Source organism: Otolemur garnettii, unplaced genomic scaffold (genome assembly GCF_000181295.1).
Source record: "Otolemur garnettii isolate 467f Iridium unplaced genomic scaffold, OtoGar3 scaffold00001, whole genome shotgun sequence".
Lineage (NCBI taxonomy): Eukaryota > Metazoa > Chordata > Mammalia > Primates > Galagidae > Otolemur > Otolemur garnettii.
The window spans coordinates 36,202,717-36,225,731 of NW_003852396.1; the positions used below are offsets into that span (position 1 = coordinate 36,202,717).

At 42.7% G+C, this 23,015-nt stretch overlaps 1 protein-coding gene across 1 annotated transcript in view; it reads left to right on the plus strand.

The window, feature by feature from the left end:
- The first annotated feature begins 10,343 nt into the window (after window positions 1-10,343).
- The window catches only part of OLFML1 (olfactomedin like 1), a 28,544-nt gene continuing 15,872 nt past the window's right edge, over window positions 10,344-23,015 (plus strand). Inside the window, exons 1-3 of the mRNA XM_012801642.2 lie at window positions 10,344-10,444; window positions 10,684-10,813; window positions 13,633-13,921. Of these exons, the coding sequence (XP_012657096.1) occupies window positions 10,685-10,813; window positions 13,633-13,921 (418 nt within the window). The 5' untranslated portion in view covers window positions 10,344-10,444; window position 10,684. The remainder of the gene's footprint in view (window positions 10,445-10,683; window positions 10,814-13,632; window positions 13,922-23,015) is intronic.

The window sequence follows — 23,015 nt, forward strand, 5'->3', positions numbered from 1 at the left end:
TAAGACACAGCTATCACACATAAGGTAGCCAGCCCTGACCCTGGTGCCTACTTCCCTTCTCCTGCCAGGAAGAACCCCTGTGTAGGTGACCATCAGCAGCATGCTATCATCTCCTGGCCAGCAAGCCTTGTCCAACTGTAACTACACCTTTCATATACCTTTCACCTTCCTTAGAAGTCACTAATCCACATCCTACCCCATCAGTGGTTCTCACTAATCAGTCCCCCTCCCTGCAATCTACCTATTCTGCACTCCAATCTCTCTCTGAGCTGTGTAAATGTAGGCAAGATTCCAGAAGGTATATGCAGAGATGTGGTTACCAAGTGCTGAAATAACAAAGACTCTGGTAGACTGAGCCCCTGGCATATCCAGCCTTTGACTCATTCCAGTTAGGACAAGACACACAACCTCCAGAGATGTTTCTATCAATCACAGAAAACTTCCCAGGTGGGCTTTAAAAGCCAAACCAGAATGATCACAACAGGTGGTGTGCAAGTTTTAGGGACACTGATACACATGGTTTCTGTATCAGAGAGCTAAAGGAGGCTATTCCACATAGTGTATATTGAGCAAGCAGCTGTTCCATCCTGGGGGATGAAGGAAGGCAGGGCACTGCCAGAAGGCAATTCTGATAAAGCATGGGTGAGCTTAGAAAGAATGTCTAAGACTGAGAAGGCTGAGCTCTGAGTAAACTCAGGATAAGGATTGGGGCGGGGTGAGGTGAATGAGGGCAAAGGTGACATCTTGGTAACTTCTCACTCATGTCAAATCATAACATTATTGGTAAATAGGAAAGTTAGTGCTAGAGAATGCGTTTATGTCCCCTAAAATTGATATTGAAGCCCTAATCCCCAATATGATGGTGTTTAAAGGTGGGACCTCGTGTTTTCTGAAAATTTATTCATAAGAAATGTCTTATTCCCTAACAATTAAAAATGAGGTGACATTCAGAGCATTGCATGTTACAGGACTTTAACACTATAGGAAATATGTCTTTGCAAGGTTTGGATTAGGTCATGAGAGTGGGGCCACATGGTGGGATTAGTGTTCTTATAAGAAGAGGATGAGACCAAAACCCCTTCTCCCTCCACTATGTGAAAATATAGTAAGAAGATTGCCATCTGAAAGCCAGGGAAAAGGTCATCATATACCAAATCTGCCAGAACTTTGATTTTGGTCTTCCTATCCTCCAGACTGTAAGAAATAAATATTTGTTGTTTAAGCCACCGAGTCTATTACATTTTGTTATAGCAGCTCAAACAGACAAGAACAGTTAGTGACTCATAGCAAAGGGTTTGTGAAAACAGAAGGTAACTAAAGGTATATCTAACAATAATTGGAGGTATCACAAGTGTTTACATATGACATTGTTATTGTGAAGTCTCCTAGGAGGTTCTCTCCTTGTACCCTAACACGTTTCTCTAAAAAATTTTAAATGATTCCCCAAATATATCATCACCCAGTTGAAAAATATCAACTTGCTTCAACACTCTAAAAATTCTCAGTCAGAAAACTATTCTTAGTTTTATTCTTACCTAAAAATTCTCAGTCAGAAACTATTCTTAATATTTAATGTGAATCTCTCCTACAATATGTCTATTCCTTTTAATCCAACCTAAAACAGTATTAATCCCTATGAAATTCCATAGACCATGCCCTATTCCTTTATTCTCTCCTTTCTTTTCCACACAAGGCAAAAACTTGAACAGACAACTGTAGGCAATTAATTAATATTATCTGGGAAAATGCAACATTATTTAAGAAAGGAGACTGTTTCAAGCCCCCTCAGAACCTCTCACTCATGTACAAACCAACCCTGCCCTCACAGGTGGATTCTCTTCCATTTTTTTTCTAAATGAGTAAGTGTGTGTGCAAGAGAGAGAGAGAGAAAGAGTGTGTGTGGCCTATTAAATTGTAAGATCCTGGAAGGCAATATGCTCTTCGGCTCAAGGCTTCAATAAAGACACATTAAGTATTCCTTGGCACACTTACTATAAACCTTCTTATTCCTTCCTATCACTAAAACCAGCCTCTAGCTCTGGTTTTCCAAAGTACTAAAAAGATACTAACTGTGTCATCTTTAGCAATTAATTTGGTATTTCAGGCCAGCCCTTCTTCATTCGAAGCTCCTCCTTCACCCCAAGTGGTCTGCATTTGGGGGGTATAAGTCTCCTTGCTAAATTCTCCCTGGAAAGCTATCACAGAGCATAGATGGTTCAGGTTTAATTTTTAATGGTTCAGGTGGGGAAGAGGAAAGGTAGAAAGTAAGATGTAAGTATGAGTTTCAAGTTTCCTCCTTGAAATATGGAAGGGCCTCTGGGATTTCACGCAGATTAAAACATACCCAATAATCAGGGAAGAGAAATTCTTTACAGCCCAAGAGGAAATAAGATGATCCTTAAATCCTGAAAAGTAGCCCCCAACCTTCCCTATCTGCCAAACGTCTGCACTTTCCTTAGAGGGAGCTGCATGGCAGAGCCTAGTGCTGGGTGAGATTTCCCAGAGAGGATGTCATTAAATATCCACCCCAGTCTGTCTGAGTGGTTCTCATGGTTCTCTAAGAGGGTCACTGAGATGGGGTATCCTGGAAACCTACAGCATAGAACCTAGGCTTATGATCTGGAAGGCTGCTGAAGTAAAGCAGAATAATAAGCCCAAATTCAGTTATAGCTTTGCTACAGAGGAGACCCAAAGCAAGCCAGTGAAAAAGGCTCTAATACCAGGAAGGAGAGAGGAACACAGCAACTGGGCAAGCAGACTAGAGGGCAGCCTCAGATAGTTTCTAAAGTCAAAATCCATACCTAATCCTAATGAAGCTGTTGCATATCCTTATTAAAAAGAACTGGGTAGAGGCAGAGAAGGGAAGGGAGATAGTTCAGGAAAATATAAACTATAGATCTGGGAACTCAAAATCCATAATGAATTATGATTATTCAAAAAGAATTAGCCAGTAAATACTTCTAATAATCTCTGAAAGAAAGCTGTACATGCTACAATAGCTAATATTTATAATTATTATCTTACACGATTAAAAAAATAACATATGGCTTTTAAAATAAGTAAAATAAGTAAATAAGCTTGAAATATACTTGGGAAGATTTCTATTAAATTATTTAAGATAAAAAACCTCTTTTCCAGGGGAAAAGAAAACTTGTATTTCTGACAATTTATTTATGAAGAATATCTCATTCCCACCAGTTACAGATTGAGGCAACATGTCCACCACAGTGCATGATTTGCAAACCTAAGAACTTTATCTTCACAAGTATGTGAGATATGTTGAACCGTAGTGCAATTACCACAAATCTATCAGCTCTATCTAAGGGGTAGAGAGCAATGAACCCTCATAAGAAGACTGGATTTGGAGTGTATGCTAAAGTCCAATAAGTGGCCCCAACAACCAACTGAGGTACTTGTGTGCAGCTATGCAACCTTCCATGCATTTGTCAGAGAGGCCATCAGGTGACACAACCTGACCACAACATTGAAGAGAGTAAGAATTTGATAAAGGCAAATATAAGCTCAGAGCAAGAAAAGAGGGGTGTTTTGGGTTCAGGAATTAGTCTAGGCAAGAGCATGGTGATGAAACAAGGCTCCAAGACTGAATAGGAGATACGTGGCAAAGAAAAACCGGGCACCAGGGAAAGGATCTGGAAGAAATATGCTCAACTTTGAGAGGGAGCCTTGCTGGTCAGAGCTACTTCTAAAGGGCCATTTGCGTCTGTCCCCTCCATGGGGCACGCAACTCCTCTATGCACTCACTCTTCCTTTGCCTTCAAATTATAGGTCTTAGCTTAGATGTAACTTATTTGCAAAGACTTCCCTTAGCCTGAGAAATCTAGACTTTCTTGGGAAGGAGTTGGCAGACAATCAAGACTCCCAAGCAGGGAAATTACATAATGAAACTCCTTCACCCTGGCTATGGTACAGGAGCCAGATTAGGAGGGGTCAGAAGGAGGCTGTTGTGAACACAGAATCTGGCCATCAATCTGACGACTCCTTTTTTAATTCTCATTCAATCAGCAACCAAGTTTTGTCAATTCTATATCCTGAATACTTCTCAAAGTCATCCAGTTAGCTCGCTTTCTGCCACTGACACTACTTTCATTTTCACTCTCATTATATCCCCCAAGTCACTGCAAAAGCCTAATCTACCTCTCACTGTGAATTTAGCCTTGTTGGCCTCTAATCCATCCTTTATCTGGCTTCCAGAGAAATCTCTCTGAAACACAAATCTGTTTATATTGCTTCTTGCTTCACTTGAAACTCTAGTTGTTTTCCCATTGTTCTTACCATATCACCTGTTCGGTGTGTCCTACAAACTTGGCAAAGACTGGCCTCTGCTGTCCTACTGAAGTGGACACTGTGGTGTATTGCTTTGCTTGAATTTACCCTTTAGGATGAGGACATTCCTTCCCCCAGCTGTGCAGTGAGGCTGTGCTAACACATCTCCCTCCCCAGGCACTGCCCTTGGCCAAAGGAAACTGCCTCACCCAAGACTGTATATTCTCCCTTCTGGGAGCAGCCCACATCTAATGACTGCTTAATGCAGGAGTGTCAGGGCCTGGTCCCCTGGCCTCAATTTGGGACATATCTGATTGGGCTTTCCTAGCTCTAGAGATCCTCGTGAAATCAATGGAGGCCTGTGTCGCAACTGCCCTGCAGTTGACCTTCTCTCTATCCAGTCATGCTTCCTTTACTCACCCACAGGTGTTGCTCCAAAGAGCACACCCCAAGAAACATCGTGCACATAAATTGGACCTAGAGTCTATTTCCTGGGGAGCCTGACCTACAATATTCCCCCAGCTCCCTCACTCAGTTCAGTCACAGAAAGTTCATACAGAACTCCTATTAGTTCTTCAAGTCCACTGAGCTCTTTCTGACGTATGGGTCTTGGCATAGACTATTATTTCTATCTAGAGCAGTGGTTTTCAACTGGTTTGCTGCAGCACACTGGTATGCCACAAAATTTATTTTTATTTTTATCTATTTATTTGGCTGGGGCTGGGATTGAACCCGCCAATTCCAGTATACAGGGCCAGCGCCTTAATCCCTTGAGCCACAGGTGCTGCCCCCGCAAAAAATTTTAAAGAGGGAGGCGCTGGCCTTATATAAGGGACGTGGCTGGTTCAAACCTGGCCCCAGCCCCCCCCCCCCAAAAAAAAAGCTGAAAAAAAATTTTTTTAAAGATCATTAATTAAATTATTTTCAAAAGAAGTTCAAAGCATAGAAAACATATTCTATTTTTTTTTAAGAGACAGAGTCTCACTTTATCACCCTTGGTAAGTGCTGTGGCTTCACAGCTCACAGCAACCTCCAACTCCTGGGCTTAGGCGATTCTCTTGCCTCAGCCTCCCAAGTAGCTGGGACTATAGGTGCCCACCACAATGCCCGCTTATTTTTTGTCACAGCTTGGCCAGCGCCAGGTTCAAACCTGCTACCCTTGGTATATGGGGCCGGTGCCCTACCCACTGAGCCACAGGTGCTGCCCAAAAGTATATTCTTGTTTTTACTCTTTTTTTTTTGAGACAGAGCCTCAAGCTGTCACCCTGGGTAGAGTGCTGTAGCATCACAGCTCACAGCAACCTCCAACTCCTGGGCTTAAGCGAGTCACTTGCCTCAGCCTCTCAAGCATCTGGGACCACAGGCGCCCACCACAAAACCTGGCTATTTTTTGGTTGTAGTTGTCATTGTTGTTTGGCAGGCCCAGGCTGGATTCAAACCTGCCAGCTCTGGTGTATGTGGCTGGCACCTTAGCCGCTTGAGCTACAGGCGCCCAGCCTCTTTTTACTCTTTTTTAAATCAACCTAATTTAAGTGCGCCACAGAAGTTTAACTGTAGGTTCAAGTGTGCCATGAGATTAAAAAGGTTGAAAAACACTGGCCTAGAGCATTTCCCACCTCTTCTGCCCACTATCCATTTTATAAGGCGAATGCCTAGTCATTCTTTATTTCTCAGCTAAGCTGTCTCCTCCTTTAGGAAGTCTTCCCTGATTCACCAAACTCAAGTGCTCTACCTTCATGCCATCCCGACATTGAGTACTTTCATCATCACTTTCATCATCTCTTTCAATGCCTAATTAGAAAAATTATAATGCATTATAATTCAGTATCCTTGTGATCGTCTCCCCTACTAGATACATCCTTTATGAGGGCAAGTAATGTGTCCATCATGTCTGTCATTGTATTCCTAGTGCATGACCCAATACCTGGAATGCAATAGGTACCCCACAATATTTATTAATGAATAAAAAGTATAAAATGAAGAAGCCTTGAGTAAGGAAGTAGCAGTAGGATAAAACAGAAGGAGATGTTCTCTCTCTCTCTATATATATATATGCATATATTTCGGTGATAAACTTAATAAATCTTAGTGTACTGACTGAGCATACGAATGAGGAAGAGTCTACAATATTCCCTATATTTCTACATTTCTAAATCGATAGTAGGTAGTGCCACTTGCTGAGAGAAAAAAATGTAAAGAAGTTTGAATAGAAAGAAAAAGATGAGCCATGTTTGAGATGTCTATTCTGCGTCCAAGTGCAGATGTCCAGTAGGCAGATGGAAATAGCGTTTGGAGCTCAAGATTTAGTCCTGAACTTGGGATCATCTGTATATCACCCAGGAAGTTCTCTTATCAATGTACTTCCTGCCATAAACATTCCGCACTCCCCTTGGAACTGCTCCATTTTGTCCTCATATTGCCTCCAGCACCTCAGTGGATGCTTGTACTAGTTTTCTCCGGCTGCCATGACAAAATGCCACAGATGAGTGGCTTTAAACACCAGAATTTCATTTCTCACAGTTCTGAAGGCCTGACATCCAAGATCAAGGTGTCAGGGGGTTAGTTTCTTCTGAGGCCTCTCTCCTTGGCTGGTAGATGGCCATATTCTCACCACATCCTCATATGATCTTTTCTCTGAGCATTTGTGCCCCTGAAGTCTCTCTGTATGTCCAAATTTCCTCTTAGTATAGAGACACTAGTCAGACTGCATTAAAATCCACTCTAATTACCTTATTTTAACATAACCACCTCTTTAAAAGTCTACCTTGAATTACAATTACCTTCTGAAGTTGGGGGTGTTACAGCTCCAACATATGAGCACATGAATCTGGGTGCTCCACCCTTCAGCCCACAGCAGTGTGACATTTCTTCTCGTCCTCCTTACACACCTCTGCCCCAGATGCAGGGAGCCCACACCTCTCAACCAGCGCACCTATGCATGATTAGCCCTCCCTCAAATTTCCAAGATTCAGACTTCAATGTGTCACGGGGGTTATTCTGCCTAGAATGGGGGTGAAGAGGTGATAGGGAGATTTGAAGGACGAGTAAGAATTCATGAGTTACAAAAGGGAGAGACATTCTAGGCTGAGACGTCTGCATAAGCAAAGATAGTCCATGTTAAGTTTCATGGAGAGGTTGGGGACAATTTGATGTGGCTTTTGTGGAAGATGAATGTGATAGATGCTAATAGGTGAAGTAAGGAAGGTTGGCTGAGGTCACATTGGAAAAAGCTCTCGTTCTGGCATAAAATCAGCAAATGCTTCATCTAAAGAGACAAAGATAAGGAATTAGAAGCTGTTCCAATCACTCGTGCAGGAAACAATACAATTAACTTGCAACGGTTGGAAGATTTGAAGATGATTTAAAGCAAATAGCTATTAGAAAGAAGAGGAGAAAGTGTGGCCAATGAAAGATGGAAGAGAAAAGCAGAGGTTAGGGGAGAGAAGAGGATAAAGGAGACATCCTGCCAGTACCTAAAAGATGAATTCTTGTATCCCAGATGGGATGCTGTTGGGCTGGGCTCTGCCACCTCCGAAAGGCAGAGTTTCCCCCTCACAGACTTCCCTGGAGTTGACCAGCCCCTCTCAGCAAAGTGGAGGATACTGGGGCTGAGAAGGCTCCAGAAAGCAAGAGGTCAGTTAATGTGATGGTGCAGTAGTAAAAGGTGTCAGCAGTGATGGAGGTGGCAAACATTTCCAAAGAAAACAGAAGATCTGGATGGGATCAGCCTCAGTGGGCTAGTTGGGCTGAGCACGAACATGTGCAGTATGACTAGTCATTTAGGAAAAACAGTCACCTCAGGGCTGAACTTGCAGATCTAGGACCAGTGATGTGGATCCAACCACAAAGAGGAAATAATGGCACATATCAAAGAGCTTAAGTTCCCCCTTTCAGGATACTGGGGCAGGAAAGCAAAAAAAAATCAGACACTTGCAAGGGAGAAGAGAGAAGTCACTATGCTTGATCATTGTCATCTCTAGTGAGCTTATAGCAGTGGTCAAGGCCAGGAATGTAAGGAAGAAAACAGAGAAAACTGGAAGATTTAGCCCAACTGCAGGTGCAGCAAGCCATCCTGTCCACCCTCACTGACATAGCACCCATTATTCAGCACTGCTCTGAATAAGGATGGTCACAGCTGGCTACTGCGTGCCAGTCAAGTTTGGGACCAAAGGCAAAGTGAATTGTGTTTTTCCTTATGAAACCTCTGGTCAGAAGAACACGAGGGTTTCTTTCCCATGGCTCATTAATCCTGATGGGTTTGGGTTCCAGCTATGGGAATTGCTGCCCTGTTACAGAATAAAGTTCTCCAACCAAGACTAGGTATGACCAGTCAGAGCAGAGAGGCCAGGCATGTTCCTATGAAGAAGCTGGTGGCTGCAGAGAGTGTGTCATGGGGCCTGAATCACTGACAGCCATAGGGGAATGCTTGCCAGGTCTTCCCTAACTCCTTGGATCCACCTCAGAAAGAGAGGGACATAAGCAACCCTGAAAGCTGCCCAAGGCTTTGTGCTGCAACTGAGACCTCCCGCTGCATTCCCATCCACTGCCTCTCCAGGAGTTCTTTACACTTCATCAATATTGTTTGTATCTTTCACTGTAAAAAAAATGTCAGCAAGCTATAGAAAACCAAAGAAATGATAACCCAAACACCACCACCCAAAAGTTAATTATGAGGCAGTCAAGAGTTTTCCTCTCCTGGACCTTCCCCATCTTATTTCACAATCTCAAAGTTAGGGCTGAGGCATTTGTGGAAGAAAATCAACTAAGGCACCTTTACTATAAGACCCTATTTGAAAAGGTCAGGCATGGGAAATCTCCGGGAGAACACTCTCACTTGGAGAAGGAGCCTGAGTTGGGCTAAATTTCTAGTAAGGATTTTGGAGGAGGGGTCAGGGCAAGTTCAATTAGTTTAGGGTATAGTTCAAAGATGGTTCTCAGAAATAGGAGGAATTGGTTTTAAGGATGAGGTGCTAGTGTTTAGGATTTTAGCAAAGAGAGTGGGGAGGAATAGTTAAGGGCTAAGGTCATATAGAAGAGGGATAGGGAGGAATAGTTATAGAGGACAAGGAAATTGAAGAGCCACCAGTGGAAAGCTTCAGTCTATTAGTGTCTCTTGCAGGGACCATTGCAAACCCAGGTCTTCTGACTCCCGACAGGCGATTTTCCCGCATCTGAGTGGAAATGCCCCAAACTTCCTCACTTTGTTAAGTAATTGAGAAAGAGGCATAAAAAGTCTTGGGCTTACCAATGGAAAGAGAGGTTGACATAAGTAGAGGGCTGGATGGCAAAGGCAAAATTGGGAGATTTTACCACTTTGCCCTAGAGATATGATTTGTGTATAATCCAACAGGGGCTTGCAGGAGTTGAGCCCTACTTATTTCAAATCTGCAGCTACATGGAAGGGAATTCTACCATTAGTGCTTGGGAATACTCAAGGACTTCCTTACAAAGGAGTTTCATTTCCTGCTGGCTTGGCTCTGGAAGCATCATTGTATCAATAATTGTTGTTTCTCTTAACCACATTCTTCTCAGCTCAATCCTGAGATTTTTCAGCTGTCAGCCTGGACAGCCAGGCCTGTAGGTAGCCCACCGTACTTTATTTTTTTTTGGCCAAGGCTGGGTTTGAACCTGCCACCTCCAGTATATGGGGCCAGCACCCCACCCCTTTGAACCACAGATGCCATCTGCCCACCATACTTTTTGCCCAATGGGAGATGATGCAGACCCATGCACTGGCTATTCAGAGATAGTGATATATCAATGTTCATTTTCCTTGCTGTGCCTTTAAGAGCTGCAGGAATGCAAAGGGAGTCTGGAGGAGGGGTGGGGTCTCCCAGTAGGACTTCTGGGAAAAAAATCCTGGGAGTTTTTGCCAGAAGCTAAACTGAGATTCCAACTCTGAGAACTTGGAAATGGTTTGTGTTGGGTCAGGCCTGTGATTGGTCTGCAGAATTCACTAGGGAGGAGGAAAGTAAAAGTAAAAAGGAAACAGATGGGGGAGGGGGATGGGGCCAGGGGAAGCCTTCTCCACTCCCACCCCAGTACACACACACACCCCCAAGCCTGGAAGCAGCAGTGTGCCACCACTAAGCTGGGGAGGGTCCCTGTGTGTCAAGGGTGAGGGCAACTGATGCTGGACCCGGGGAACTCTCTGCCACAAGTTGGCCTGCAAGGCCTCCAGGGACCAGCTCGCCAACAGCTGGACTTGATCACCAGTTTGCAGACTGAGATCATGCATCGGGTGGAATAACAAGCGGACTTTGCTTTCTGGCTGTACAAGGTGCTGTTTTTGGAGGATTTGCTACAGCAGCAGATAGAAAGCAGGAGACCACCACCTGGACCCTGGAATCTTCTTAGGGAACTACAGCATAAGAGATTCCACCCCGTGGTGGTTTGCAGGATGATGGCGGCCCTTTGGCGAGCTTCTGCTTTGCTGGTTCTGCTTCTTGCAGCTTTTCTGCCCCCTCCGAAGTGTGCCCAGGACCCAGGCATGGTGCATTACATCTACCAGCGCTTTCGAGTCTTGGAGGTAGGTGGCATCTGGGCACCTTGGAAGGGAACATGCCTCCTGGAAGTTACTTTATGTCACCCACGCTTCCTTATCTCCTGAAATGCATTTTTCCCAGATAGTAATTGGTAAAGGCATTGCCAGAGTTACACTTTTAAGTGCTCCCAGTGGGGAGGAAGCCTTAAGGAAATTCGTGGACTTCCTGGTCATTAAGTGTGGCTTCTTGACTGAATCCAAATTTTTCATAGCAAATCCTTTCATTAAAAGGGGTGCAGCAGAGAAAGATGAAGCTTTTCTTACTTCCTTGGATGCTTAAAAAAGAATGACCTTGAAATCAGAAAGCCGCACCTTCCCACCCCTTCCTAAAGCTATTCTGAAGATTTAATCCATAGTTAAAACATTGCCTGGCACAATGATATATATCCGAAATATAGTTTCGCTGTCATTTGATTTCTTTTAATGTGGACATTAAAAATTGGGGCCACTTTTTTCATGTTTTACTGTATTAGGATCATGATAGATTTTTAACTTTTCATTTTGTCCTTTTATGAGAAGTCATTAGTTCACTATAAAAAGTCATGATATCAGTACACCGAGGAGCTATTACTTCTTTTGCCAAATTAGACTTGGACATTTAAGCTGCCACCTCATACAAAACCCAACATTTTCATAGCATGGACAGGCCCACAGGGCAAACGTAACTCTATCCTTTGCCACACCCTGGTACTGACTATTTCATTCTTGCTGCTTTGCTTTTGTACAAGTTAAACAGATAAATTATTTATCTTCTTTTGAAAACACTTTTATCTCTAATAATTATTTTCTATATTTTCCCGAAAAATCTTCACATCCAAATTATCGGTCATATATTTACAGTCAGGATAAAATAATTCTGCACAAGCTGAAAGCATCTCCCAAGTTTGTGCAGCCAACAGACTGAGGCTTGGAGGTGTTGAATGAAATATTCCTAAATATTTCCTCCCCAGACACCCCGTTTCTCCGTCTCATCTCCTTAATATTGACAGAATGGTGTTCAGTCTTGGTCCCTCTGCATTTAGCATCGACTTTCCCTAAGAGTAGAGCCAGCCAAATCCCTACAAAATTTTAATATCTTAAGAGTTAGTTAGTCTGGGTGGTGCCTATGACTCAGTGAGTAGGGCGCTGGCCCCATATACCCAGGATGGCAGGGTCAAACCTGGCCCTGGCCAAACTGCAACAACAACAAAAAATAGCCAAGCGTTGTGGCGGGCACCTGTAGTCCCAGCTACTTGAGGGGCTGAGGCAAGAGAATCGCCTAAGCCCAAGAACTAGAGGTTGCTGTGAGCTGTGACACTACAGCACTCTACGTACGGCGACAAAGAAAGAAAAAAAAGAAAAAAAAAGAGTTAGTCTGCAGAGGAGGAACTGCTGAGACTTTTCATAGCTATGGATGTGGATTTGAAAAAAAGACAGGGATGTGGTCTGTAGAGGTCTTCCCACCCTAGTCCTGACCTGAAGGTAAAGCCAAGTTAGCCAGTGCAGACACTTAACAAGGAAGTAATACAATTAATTTCTAGCCTAAGAAGTGTGTGTCAGAAGGGTAGGAAAAAAAGAGGATCAGGGCCAGGAGCAGTAATCCTAGCACTCTGGGAGGCCAAGACAGGTGGATTATTTGAGCTCAGGAATTAGAGGAGTTAAGAGGTCAGCCTGAGCAAGAGTGAGACCCTGTCTCTACTAAAAATAGGAAAAACTAGCTTGGCTTTGTGGTGGGCACCTGTAGTGCAGCTACTTGGGAGGCTGAGGCAAAGGGGATCACTTGAGCCCAAGAGGTTGAGTTTGATGATGTGAGCTATGATGCCACAACACTCTACCTAGGGCATAGACTCTGTCTCAAAAACAAAACAAACAAAAAAGGATAGGGATTTAGGGAAGAATTTTCTTTTTCTCTCACTCTTTCTGGCTCTCCTCCTACTTCAAAATGAAGTAGCTTTGCATACTGCTGTATGGAGTATAAATTTTTACATTAGTAGAGAGCCTTTTGGTAAATTGTGCCAAACGATCTTTAAGTACACATACTGTTTGACTCATGAGTCCCCTTTCTAGTCCTTTATTCTTTCATTCAACAAATATCTACTCAGTACTACTAGGTGTTGACCTTAGGTCAGGTGCTGGGGATGTGGTCTAATTATGGAAATCTATCCTAAGAAAATAACCAGATAAGTACATGAAGATATAAACACAAATACTTTTATTTCTTGTTTTGTGTGAATGACAAAAAATTGAAAACTATATATAGATGTATACCAAAAAGAGTCTAACAGAACAATGGGATATCAATTCAAAGGAATGCTCTCTTATTAAATTTATGCTATAGGTATACACATATATTAATTGGTATTGAAATATGTTCACAATATATCATCAAATTAAAATGTAACATAATATATAGATTAAAAAATCACATTTTAAAATATATACATATATATGTATGTATGGCTAAATGGTTGCAAACAGGTGTCCAACCTTTTTTCTTTTCTGCTGCCCATTGAAAGAGGAGTTGTTGGGCCACACATTAAATACACAAACACTAATGAAAGCTGATGAGCACAAAATAAAAAAAGGCCCATGCATACTTTTCACAATATTTGACACCATAGATAAGCAAAACAGTTCTCAAATAATCTTCATGTGGCCCACAGGCTGGACACCCCTACAGGTCTAAAGTATCAATAGTACCTTTGAATTTAGAGGTTATGATTTTTATTTTCCCCTTTTTGATTATTTGTATTTTTCTATTATTTGTATTACTTGGGTAATTTACATAACTAGCAATAATTTGAGAATTTATTTTCTGACTGAAGCAAGGGCTGGAAAAATGTACCCAAACAACGAGAGCATACATTCGAGACTTCCAAGAGTTCTCAAAAAACATATCCATGATGCTGGGGAGATGTCAGACCCACACCAATGACTATAAGAGTGCTGTGAATACCTTGGCACTGAGAGTCGAACGTGCCCAACGGGAGATTGACTACCTACAATACCTTCGAGAATCTGATGTGTGCATAGAATCAGAGGACAAAACACTGGCGGAAAAGCTACTTCAAGAAGCTGAAGAGGAGAAAAAGATTCAGACTCTGCTGAATGCAAGTAAGAGAACGGCATCTTTTCCTACCGCTTCTAGGGACTATCAGGCTCAGACCAGACTCAGTGCAGTTAGAAAGTCTGACCTAGTGATGAGAGTAAGAATTGGATGTGTGTTTTGTGTGTGTATGCTGGGAGAGAAAGCTGTTCAGGAACAGATGTCTAAAGGAAAATCCATTCTCAGAAAGCAGCTTTTCCCTTTACAGAGTGCCTAGCCCCTAACCCCCTAGAAAGTCAGGGCAGGCCTTCTAATGTCAGAGGTCAGCCCATGGAGGCCACCACCTGATGGATCTTGGTTTGATGGAGGTGTGTGGCCCCATATTTTTCCATGGATAGTGGCATGTTGGTGGACTCTACAACCAGTGCCCAGGAAGTAGAGATCTGCTTTGTGCCAAGAAACAGTCTGAAATTGAAAATGGCAGTAGCCAACCCTCAGAGCTGGGAACTGCATGAATTATTATTGCATGTGCTGTCTGGGATGGTGATACCCAAGGGATTTGTCTCCAATCTTGGGATATATCAAAATAATTTTCAGACCATTAAGAAGAATGTTTAGCAGCTCAAAATATGATAAAAAGTATTAAGCAATAAACAAACATGACATGGGAAATTTCCTGTGCATGAGTCCATTTCATTAAAGCAATGGGAGAATGTCTCCCACCTCAGTCTGTATTCTGAGATGGTGTCACAGCAAATAGAAAACTTTATTCATGAAACTCTGTCAGGGAAACAACACATAAACTGAGTGTCATTGTTGTGTGGAGGATTTCATGTATCTTCTCTCTGTAAACCTTGAAAGAACTCCGTGGTCACCATGAGAGAAAGTCTTCCTAAATGAGGTAACACTTGATTTGAGTTTGAACAAAGAAGTTCGAGAAGAATGGGCAGGGAACACTTCAAGTGAAGGCCTAATACACCAAGGATGTGAGGGGTGTCACACCCTGATGTGGAGACCTGTAAATATGGCTGAGTGAAAGCTGTGTAGGGAGGTGAGTGTAGGGAAATAGATGAAGGCTTCAGCAGGACAGATAACAAGAGGCCTTGTGTGCTTATAAAGCTAAAGGTGTTGACATTGACTGCAGAAACCATAGAGAACCATTGAACCATTTTAAGCTGGGTCATGATACAGAGAAAAAAGGTACAATCAGAGGGAAGAGACCAGTTGGGTAATACTGTAGAAATTTGGGCAAAAAGATGGTGTTGAGCTGTGATGCCACGGCATCTACCTAGGGCAATAGCTTGAGACTCTGTCTCAAAAAAAAAAAAAAAAAAAAAAAAAGAGATGGTGTCATCATTAAATACCATTAGCCAGAGAAGAACAGATGGATTTGAGAGCCATTGAGAGCTGTAATCCACATGATTTGGTGACTGGTAATTAAAAGTAAAGGATGTGTTGAGAGGGATGAGTCCAGGATGCTTCTTAGACTTTGGGCTGAGGTCATTTAATGGCTGGGGTAAAATATGTTGAGATAGAAAACTGAGGAGTTTGGGAACACTTAACTTTTTTTTTCTTTTTTCAGAGCACTTATAACTCTGAAATCTTTTAGTTCATTTGTTCGCCTGTTCTTTACCTCCCCATCTATAATATCAGCTCTATGAGAGCCTGGACCTCTGTTTCATGTTCAGTGCTGTGTCTCTAGTGCCTAGAATGATATCCTTGTTGAATAAATAATTTTCAGTGAGTAAGTGAACAAAACAAGTGAATGGATGGAGGGATTGGTAGCACAGGCAGAGGGGATAAAAAGGAACGTTGTATCCCTCAGTCACAATAAAGAGAGGAGGATGCCGGATCTATAATATGGAGCAGTTGATCAGGTTGGTCAAGTGAACAATGCCCTGACATGATCTTAAGAGGGAGCAGCTGGGAGTAAGCATGGAGTGAGAGAAGGAAAGGGGGGAAGGGATGAGGATGGGCCACAGACTAGGGACAGAGGCTGCCTAAAAAACTGATGGAGGACTGGGTGTTAATGTGGCCTGAGCTAGAATGTATGTTCATACTGGGGGGCAGGCAGGACTCCAAGCCTGAACAGTGGTGCTAGATTGGATCCCTGAGCTGCTCCTGATCCCTGGATACTCTCAGCCTGTTTGACCTTGAGGTTATTACCTCTTTCTATTCTGGTTCAACAGAGGTCCTGAGACTGGACCTGATAGATTTTCAACTCCCATTCTCTGCTTCATGCTCCAGACCCTGGAGGCCTGAAAGAGTCTCTTTTCTAGCTCTGTGGTCCATGCTTGCCGCCTCTGGAGCTCTCATCTGATGATCCGTTGGTTTATGAGTGAGCCAGCATCTATTGAGCCCACTACTGGATGGTCCCTGTGCTGTGCCTTAGGGATGGAAGAGTGCATGGGAGGCGTCTGCATCCCACATATGTTCTCTTACTACCTCTCTTGCCTCCCTTGGTCTTCCAGCTATCACGGAGACCAGCAGTCCCACCTTCTTGGTACCAGGGACTTGTTTCATGGAAGACAATTTTTCCATGGATGTAGTAGGTAAGGGTATTGAAACAGGAGGCAAAGCTCAGCAGTGATGTGACAGGCCACAAGCTGGTACTGGTCTGCAGCCTAGGGGTTAGGGACCACAGTTTCCCACAACATAAAATGGATCACATTACTCTTCTGTATATTATTATTATTTTTTTTTCCATTTGCCATCAGTTACCAACAACAAAACAATCCATTCAAATCTCCCAGCCTTTTTATTTAGGAAAGGCCCTTCGGCCTCCAAAGGAGCATCTCACATACTCAACCACATGTATTTGTGTGCATTTGACTCCTCAACCAGGCCATAAGCATATTTGCATCCTCATTTCTATCTTCACTGAGTCTAGGTCAGGCTCTTCCATGGGAGAGGCCATAGAAATTTATAGAAATACTCATGGCAGAGGCCATGCAAAGCTCGGCTTAGGGAAAGACAAACCGAACATAAACAATCATAGCCGTGTGACTTGTGACCCCCTCCAACATCATTTTCAGAGGTTTCTGTCCAGGGATAGACACTAAAATTATTTCCCTACCATGCATTGTTTTGTATTTTACATGTTATGCTGCTTTTTAATTTTATTTTGCCATTTATATTAGTAACTGTGCCTGTATCAGTTCTCTAATGCTATATAACAAATTACCATAGGTTTAGAAGCTTAAAAGAGTACAGCTTTTTTTACCTTGGAGTTTCTGTGGGTCGGGGGTCCACACATGGCTAACTAGGTCCTCTGCTTTTAGTGGTAGGACAGAAGCCTCCATAGGACTTCCCTCTCCATAAGTAGTTATTATACAACATGGCTATTGCTCCTTCAAGGCCAGGAGGAGAGTGCTTCTCTTCAGGAAGCACCTAGTACTTCATTTAAGGATTTTTAACTGATTAAGTCCCCCACCCATAATAATCTTCCTTTTGATTATTGATTTGATTTTTTCTTTATTTATATCTGCAAAATCCCTTCACCTTTGTGTCACATTGTAGCACCATCAGAGTGCCTTCCTGTCCTATATCCAGGTCCTACCCACACCCACAGGGAGGTAATTACATAGGGCATGTACACTGGGGGGTGGAAATCCAGTTGAGGCTGCTAATTAGCTTTACTTGCCTTCTTCCTGGAAGACTGATCTTCCTATCTTCCAACCTTGGGGCTATGCCAATTATACAATTTCCACTAAAGTCTTAAAGACTCAAGTCAGCACCGTTGTGTGGGCAAACACATCATGGGAGAGGGAGGTGTCTCCAGAGGTCAGATCACAGGGTTTCTCATACACACACACATTTAGAGAGTTGGGAAACCCTCTAGGAATATTATGTGGGCAACTACTAAGGGCCAAGTACTGGGGATAAGTAAGATAGAGAGAATTTCTGTATAGTTAAGCCACTCCCTATAAAGCTCCTTCAAGTCTTCAGCCTTTATTTAGAGGTGATCTCAAAATGATGTCCACATGAGGGCCTCAACCCCAGGGATCTTTTGAGAGTTAAGCAAAAATCTTAGTATCTTAACTCTCTCTTTCTCCCTCTCTTCTTCCATCCTCTTTTACACAATACACAATTTAGAATGCAAGTGAAGGAAAGATACTTGAATGCGATCTAACTTACATTTAACAATTATTCAAAATCTTTGGTATAACTGTCATTACTAAAATAAAATTTTGCATTGCATTTAAGAATTTATTGCAAAGCACAAGTTGCCTCAGGCATCCAGATTGAGGATTTATCCAACTGACAAGTCTTTGGAAGATTCCATGGGCTACATTCTTGTGTGGATAAAAGTATTAACCTCTTTTTAACTTGTAAATAGCTTGTGAAGAAAAATTCTTAAGGCTGTCAAAATAAGCCATTATAGCAGATTTTATTACCCGTTGTAGTCCAGTTTCTTTTATTTCAAGGGTGCATACCAGTTCCCTCAAATAACCTTCACCCTGCTCAATTAAGTAATTCATATCTTGTTAGATCATGTCTCAACACAGAAAGTCTGTTGCTATACATTTAAATGCATCCGGGATCCACTCAGATAATATAAATGTGCATGCCCTATATTCAAAGCCATTCAAAGCAAAATAACAAAAACAAACAACTGAACAAAATCACACTATAAATTAAATAAGACATATCTGTGAGCCAACTCCTAAGGTTCATTAGTTTGTAATGTAAGAAATAAAATATTAAGAATAATTTGTGACAGATATGTTTACCACAAAGGAGAGGAACAAAGATATAGATGCAGGTATAATTCAGGAGAACATGAAGGTATTGTGTGTGCGCATGCGTGTGCCCATGTGTACCCAGAGTTGCTGCATTCACGGGCCAGCAACATTAGAAGTGTGTGTACAGTACAGATTATCTTGTGTATTCTCCTGGAAAGTCCACACCCGTGGGTCACTATGTGGTTCAGAAAGGCCTGTGTCTACCTCTTTGTGTATCTATCTGAGAGGCCTGTGGTCTATGAGGATACCTCCAATCCTATCATTATAAATACTAACAGAAGGTTAGCTTGTGACTCTAGGGGTATGAACATCTATTCATTCTCTCGATCGCTCATTCATTTATTCAACAAATTTCTAGCCGAATTCTAGAAATATGTGGCATTGTGCCAGGCGTTGGAGATGAAACATTGGACAGGATGACATCCCTGTCCTCAAAAAGCTTACAACTGAGTGGAGAAGCCATCTAAGCAAACCCAGAACAACTTGCAGTGATGACCACTCAGATGGAGGGATACCTAAGGTGTCCAGAAGCACAGGGGCAGGCATTAGGCAGATAGGGACAGGGTTGCCCTGGAGAATGGGGGGGGAGGGACTATGGAACCTGGAAGGTAACACTCAAGCAGAGTTTTAGTTATGAAAAAGCTAATTCAATGGAGAATAAAGGGCATTTCAAACATAGGAAATTGCACGTGGCAGCACAAAGGCATAATTGGGCTCAGTGTGTTTGTGGAGCAAATTGTTCGGAAGAGCTCAGGTGAAGGAAGGAGTTGTGGAGAGAAGATGAAAGAACCAGACAAGGGCAGAGCTCCTTTGTGCTAAACTCATTTACACTTGCAAGTTGTGGGGAATGAGAAGAATGTGAGGAGTAGAAAGTACTATTTACTGCATGCTTATGATATAATCTTGAAGCGTTTCCCTATGGGAACGACTACGTCATGCAATGCTCACAACAACCCTAAAGAGATGGGTATTCTAATTATCTTCCATTTTATAGATGAGGAAGCCAAAAGTCAGGGAGGATACACAGTTGGTCCGAGGTCACACAGCTAATAGACAGCAGACATGAAATCCAGGCTAAGGCAGGCTGGCTCCTGCACAGTGTAACCTCTCCCATTGTGCTGTCTTGCTGAGAAGTGTCAAGTAGGCGAGTGTCAGAGCTCAGAGGAGTTTCACTCTGGCCACAGGTTACAGAACAGACTGGCAGTAGAGGTGGTTGAGGGTATATAGGAAGAAGAGACCAAAGCCAGAGGAGCCATCTCCAGGACTGTCAGAAGCACATAGATGGAAGTGATCTATCTGAGAGCAGATGCCTGGGCCCAGAAGTGCTATTTCTGATCTCATCAGGAGTCACAATACGAAGACCATGTCTATTTTCTTGGTTGCTATCTGATGATGATTCCTGCTCAAAAACAGATTGGTTTAAATCATTCTTTAAAACTCTAGCCAAGAAAGGTCATTTTTCTTGCCCCAACTCCTTATTTTGTAGTTTTGACTTTTCTTCATAAATTTTCAAAAAATAAAACGCCTCTGCTTTCCCCCCTATTTGATCAGTTAACAAAATAGTTCCACACACACTCTCCTGGGCTAGAAATCCTAGAACCGCCCAACTACCTTGGCCCTCATCTGACCAGTGACCATATCCAGAAGATCCTTCCTTCTGGATATTTCACAGATGCATTCTTTCCAGGCTAAGGCGGGCTGGCTCCTCCACAATGTAACCTCTCCCACTGTCCTGTCTGTACTGCTCTCACAATCACTAGCATTGACCTCTGCAAGAGCCTTGTAACTGACCTTCCTGTCTTGGTCTCTCCCTGTTCCAGGGCTTCTTGTATTGCCACCAGAGTAATCTTGCTGGAGTTTCGACATCATTGCCTTATCACCTCTGATGGCAACTACAGCTTACAGGGTAAACTCCATAAAACATAGAAAGTCCTTGGGCAGTGCCTGTAACTCAAAAGAGTAGGGCACCAGCCCCATATACTGGAGATTGCAGGTTCAAACCTGGCCCTGGCCAAAAAAAAAAAAAATAAAAAAAAATAAAAGTCCTTTACAACCTGACTCCAGCCTAGTTTCTGTAATTTGTTTTATTTTTCTCTATAAAAGTAATGAATTAAAAAAAAAAACTATGAATGTGGTATGCACCTTATCCATTGTGTTTACTTTTATAATAAAAGTAGCTAAAAACCTGACAGTCACAGTTGCTGTTATCATTGCTCAGCTTCCTCTTGCCCCACTGCTGCCTATCCGCATCTGCCTGGTTCTCTCTGCCTTCCATCTGACCTCTCATTCTGAAAGCACAAAATTTACTTTGTGCATGCCTGCATTGTTCATGCTGTGTTACCCAACTACTTCATGGAGCCTGGAACAGAGTAGGAGATCAATGTTTTCTGACTGGAAGGAGGAGTTCTTTAGAAACAACTTGCAGGGGATGGTATTCAGTCCCTTTGCCTGTTATCTTGTCCAATGTCCATGACAACCCTGTTTTGTGAATGCTATTACGACTTTTCAGATTAAGAACATGTGGCTCAGAGTTCCTGTCTCCTACCCCAACATTCCTGTTACATCCAGGGCTACACACCACTGCAGACACACCACTATACCCATCTCTGTCTCTAGGTCTGTTCAGAATCTCTCACCCCATCCTATGGCAGTTAGTTACCTGTTGCCACAATTATGCTATATAACCACTCTGAATTTTTCAATGAGTTCAAACACAAATCATTAATTATTTCTCAGGAGTCAACAGGGTGGCTGAGCAGGTGTGTTTGTGCACCTTCAGTCAGTTGCCTAGGGATGGATGGGTGGGATGACGGGGCACTCCTCTGCATGGTCTCTGATCCTGCAGGAGGCTAACCTGGGTTCATCTTCATGATGGAGGCAGATGCCTGAGACAGAGGGAAGAAGCACACAGGGCTACTGGGGACTTTGCCTCATCACTTTTACCACATCCTTTTGGGAAAAGCAAGTCCCAAGTCTAGTTCTAGTGCCCACCTCTCCACTGTGACCTCAAATTAGAGGTCAAATGCAAATGTTTATATGAATGAAAACAGTGAATTGGGTGTTGGTGTGTTGATGGTTTTGAGGAGGCATCACCAAAGAACCAGTTAGAAGGCTGCTGCAAAGATCAGGTTTAGGCAAGTGGACCCTAGACTGTCACACTTAGAGAAAAGATGAAAAGAATAGGGTGAAGTGAGATTGATTTCACTGAAGAATCCATAGGGAAGCATCACAATGACTGCGTCTCTTCCAACTACACACATAACAATGTCAGTATAGTAACTAGAAATTGAGGACGTTTCTATCCTTTTTAGTATGGTAAAAATATTATAGGAAAAACAACTATGGAAAAACAAGACAAAAATAAGCTTGGTCTTTAAGAATTAAATAAGAGCAAGAAATTCAAAATTATAACCTCGGAATGCTTAAGATGTTGATAAATGATTCAAAGTGAAAACAGTCTGATCAGAAGTTGTCCAGAGGACAGCCCATTTTCTTTTTTTTTTTTTTTTGAGACAGAGCCTCAAGCTGTCCCCCTGGGCAGAGTGCCGTGGCATTACAGCTCACAGCAACCTCCAACTCCTGGGCTCAAGCTAGTCTCCTGCCTCCGCCTCCCAAGTAGCTGGGACCACAGGCGCCCGCCACAACGCCCGGCTATTTTTTGGTTGTAGCCATCGTTGTTTGGCGGGTCCGGGCTGGGGATTCGAACCTGCCACCTTAGGTGTACGAGGCTGGCGCCTTAGCCGGTTGAGCTATAGGCGCCGAGCCAGGACAGCCCATTTTCATGTTTCACTTCCTGGATGTTGTGGGAAAGCAGTTCTCAAAGTTTCAGTCTCAGGAATCCTTCATAGTCTTAAAAATTATTCAAATCGCCAGCCGGTTTTGCAGAGGTTGGTTATGTCTATTGATACGTACTATATTCATAATTAAAGAAATTGTAGTATGTACCAGATTCTATTGATAGGACATGCAGCAGTGAATAAAGCTGGTAAGACAAGGCCCTGCTCTCATTGCTTTTATTTTTTTACTTTCTTTTTAAAAGCTGACATTCTATTCAAGGAAGCCAAACAAATAAGTAAACAGATAAACTTAACATGTCAAACAGAACATAACAAGTACTATAGATGAACATGAGCTAAAGGAGGTTACAGAGAGCTGGAATCTTCCGAAAGGAGGCAGTGGAAGCAAGTTGTCTATTGTCAAGATCTGCTTCTGACACCACTTGTCAGGGCCTGGGACTGGCCAGGTCTACGGGCCCAGTTTAGGTAGGTTCTGGACACAGACCACTAAGCTACCTTGCTCAGGAACAGTTTCTCTTAGGTGCTTGAGGGGTATCTACTTTAGCTGGGGAGGGAGAGAGAGCACGAGAATGTCTTAGAGTAAAGCAGTCTTCTTAGACCAGATAGCTCTTAGTCTTTAG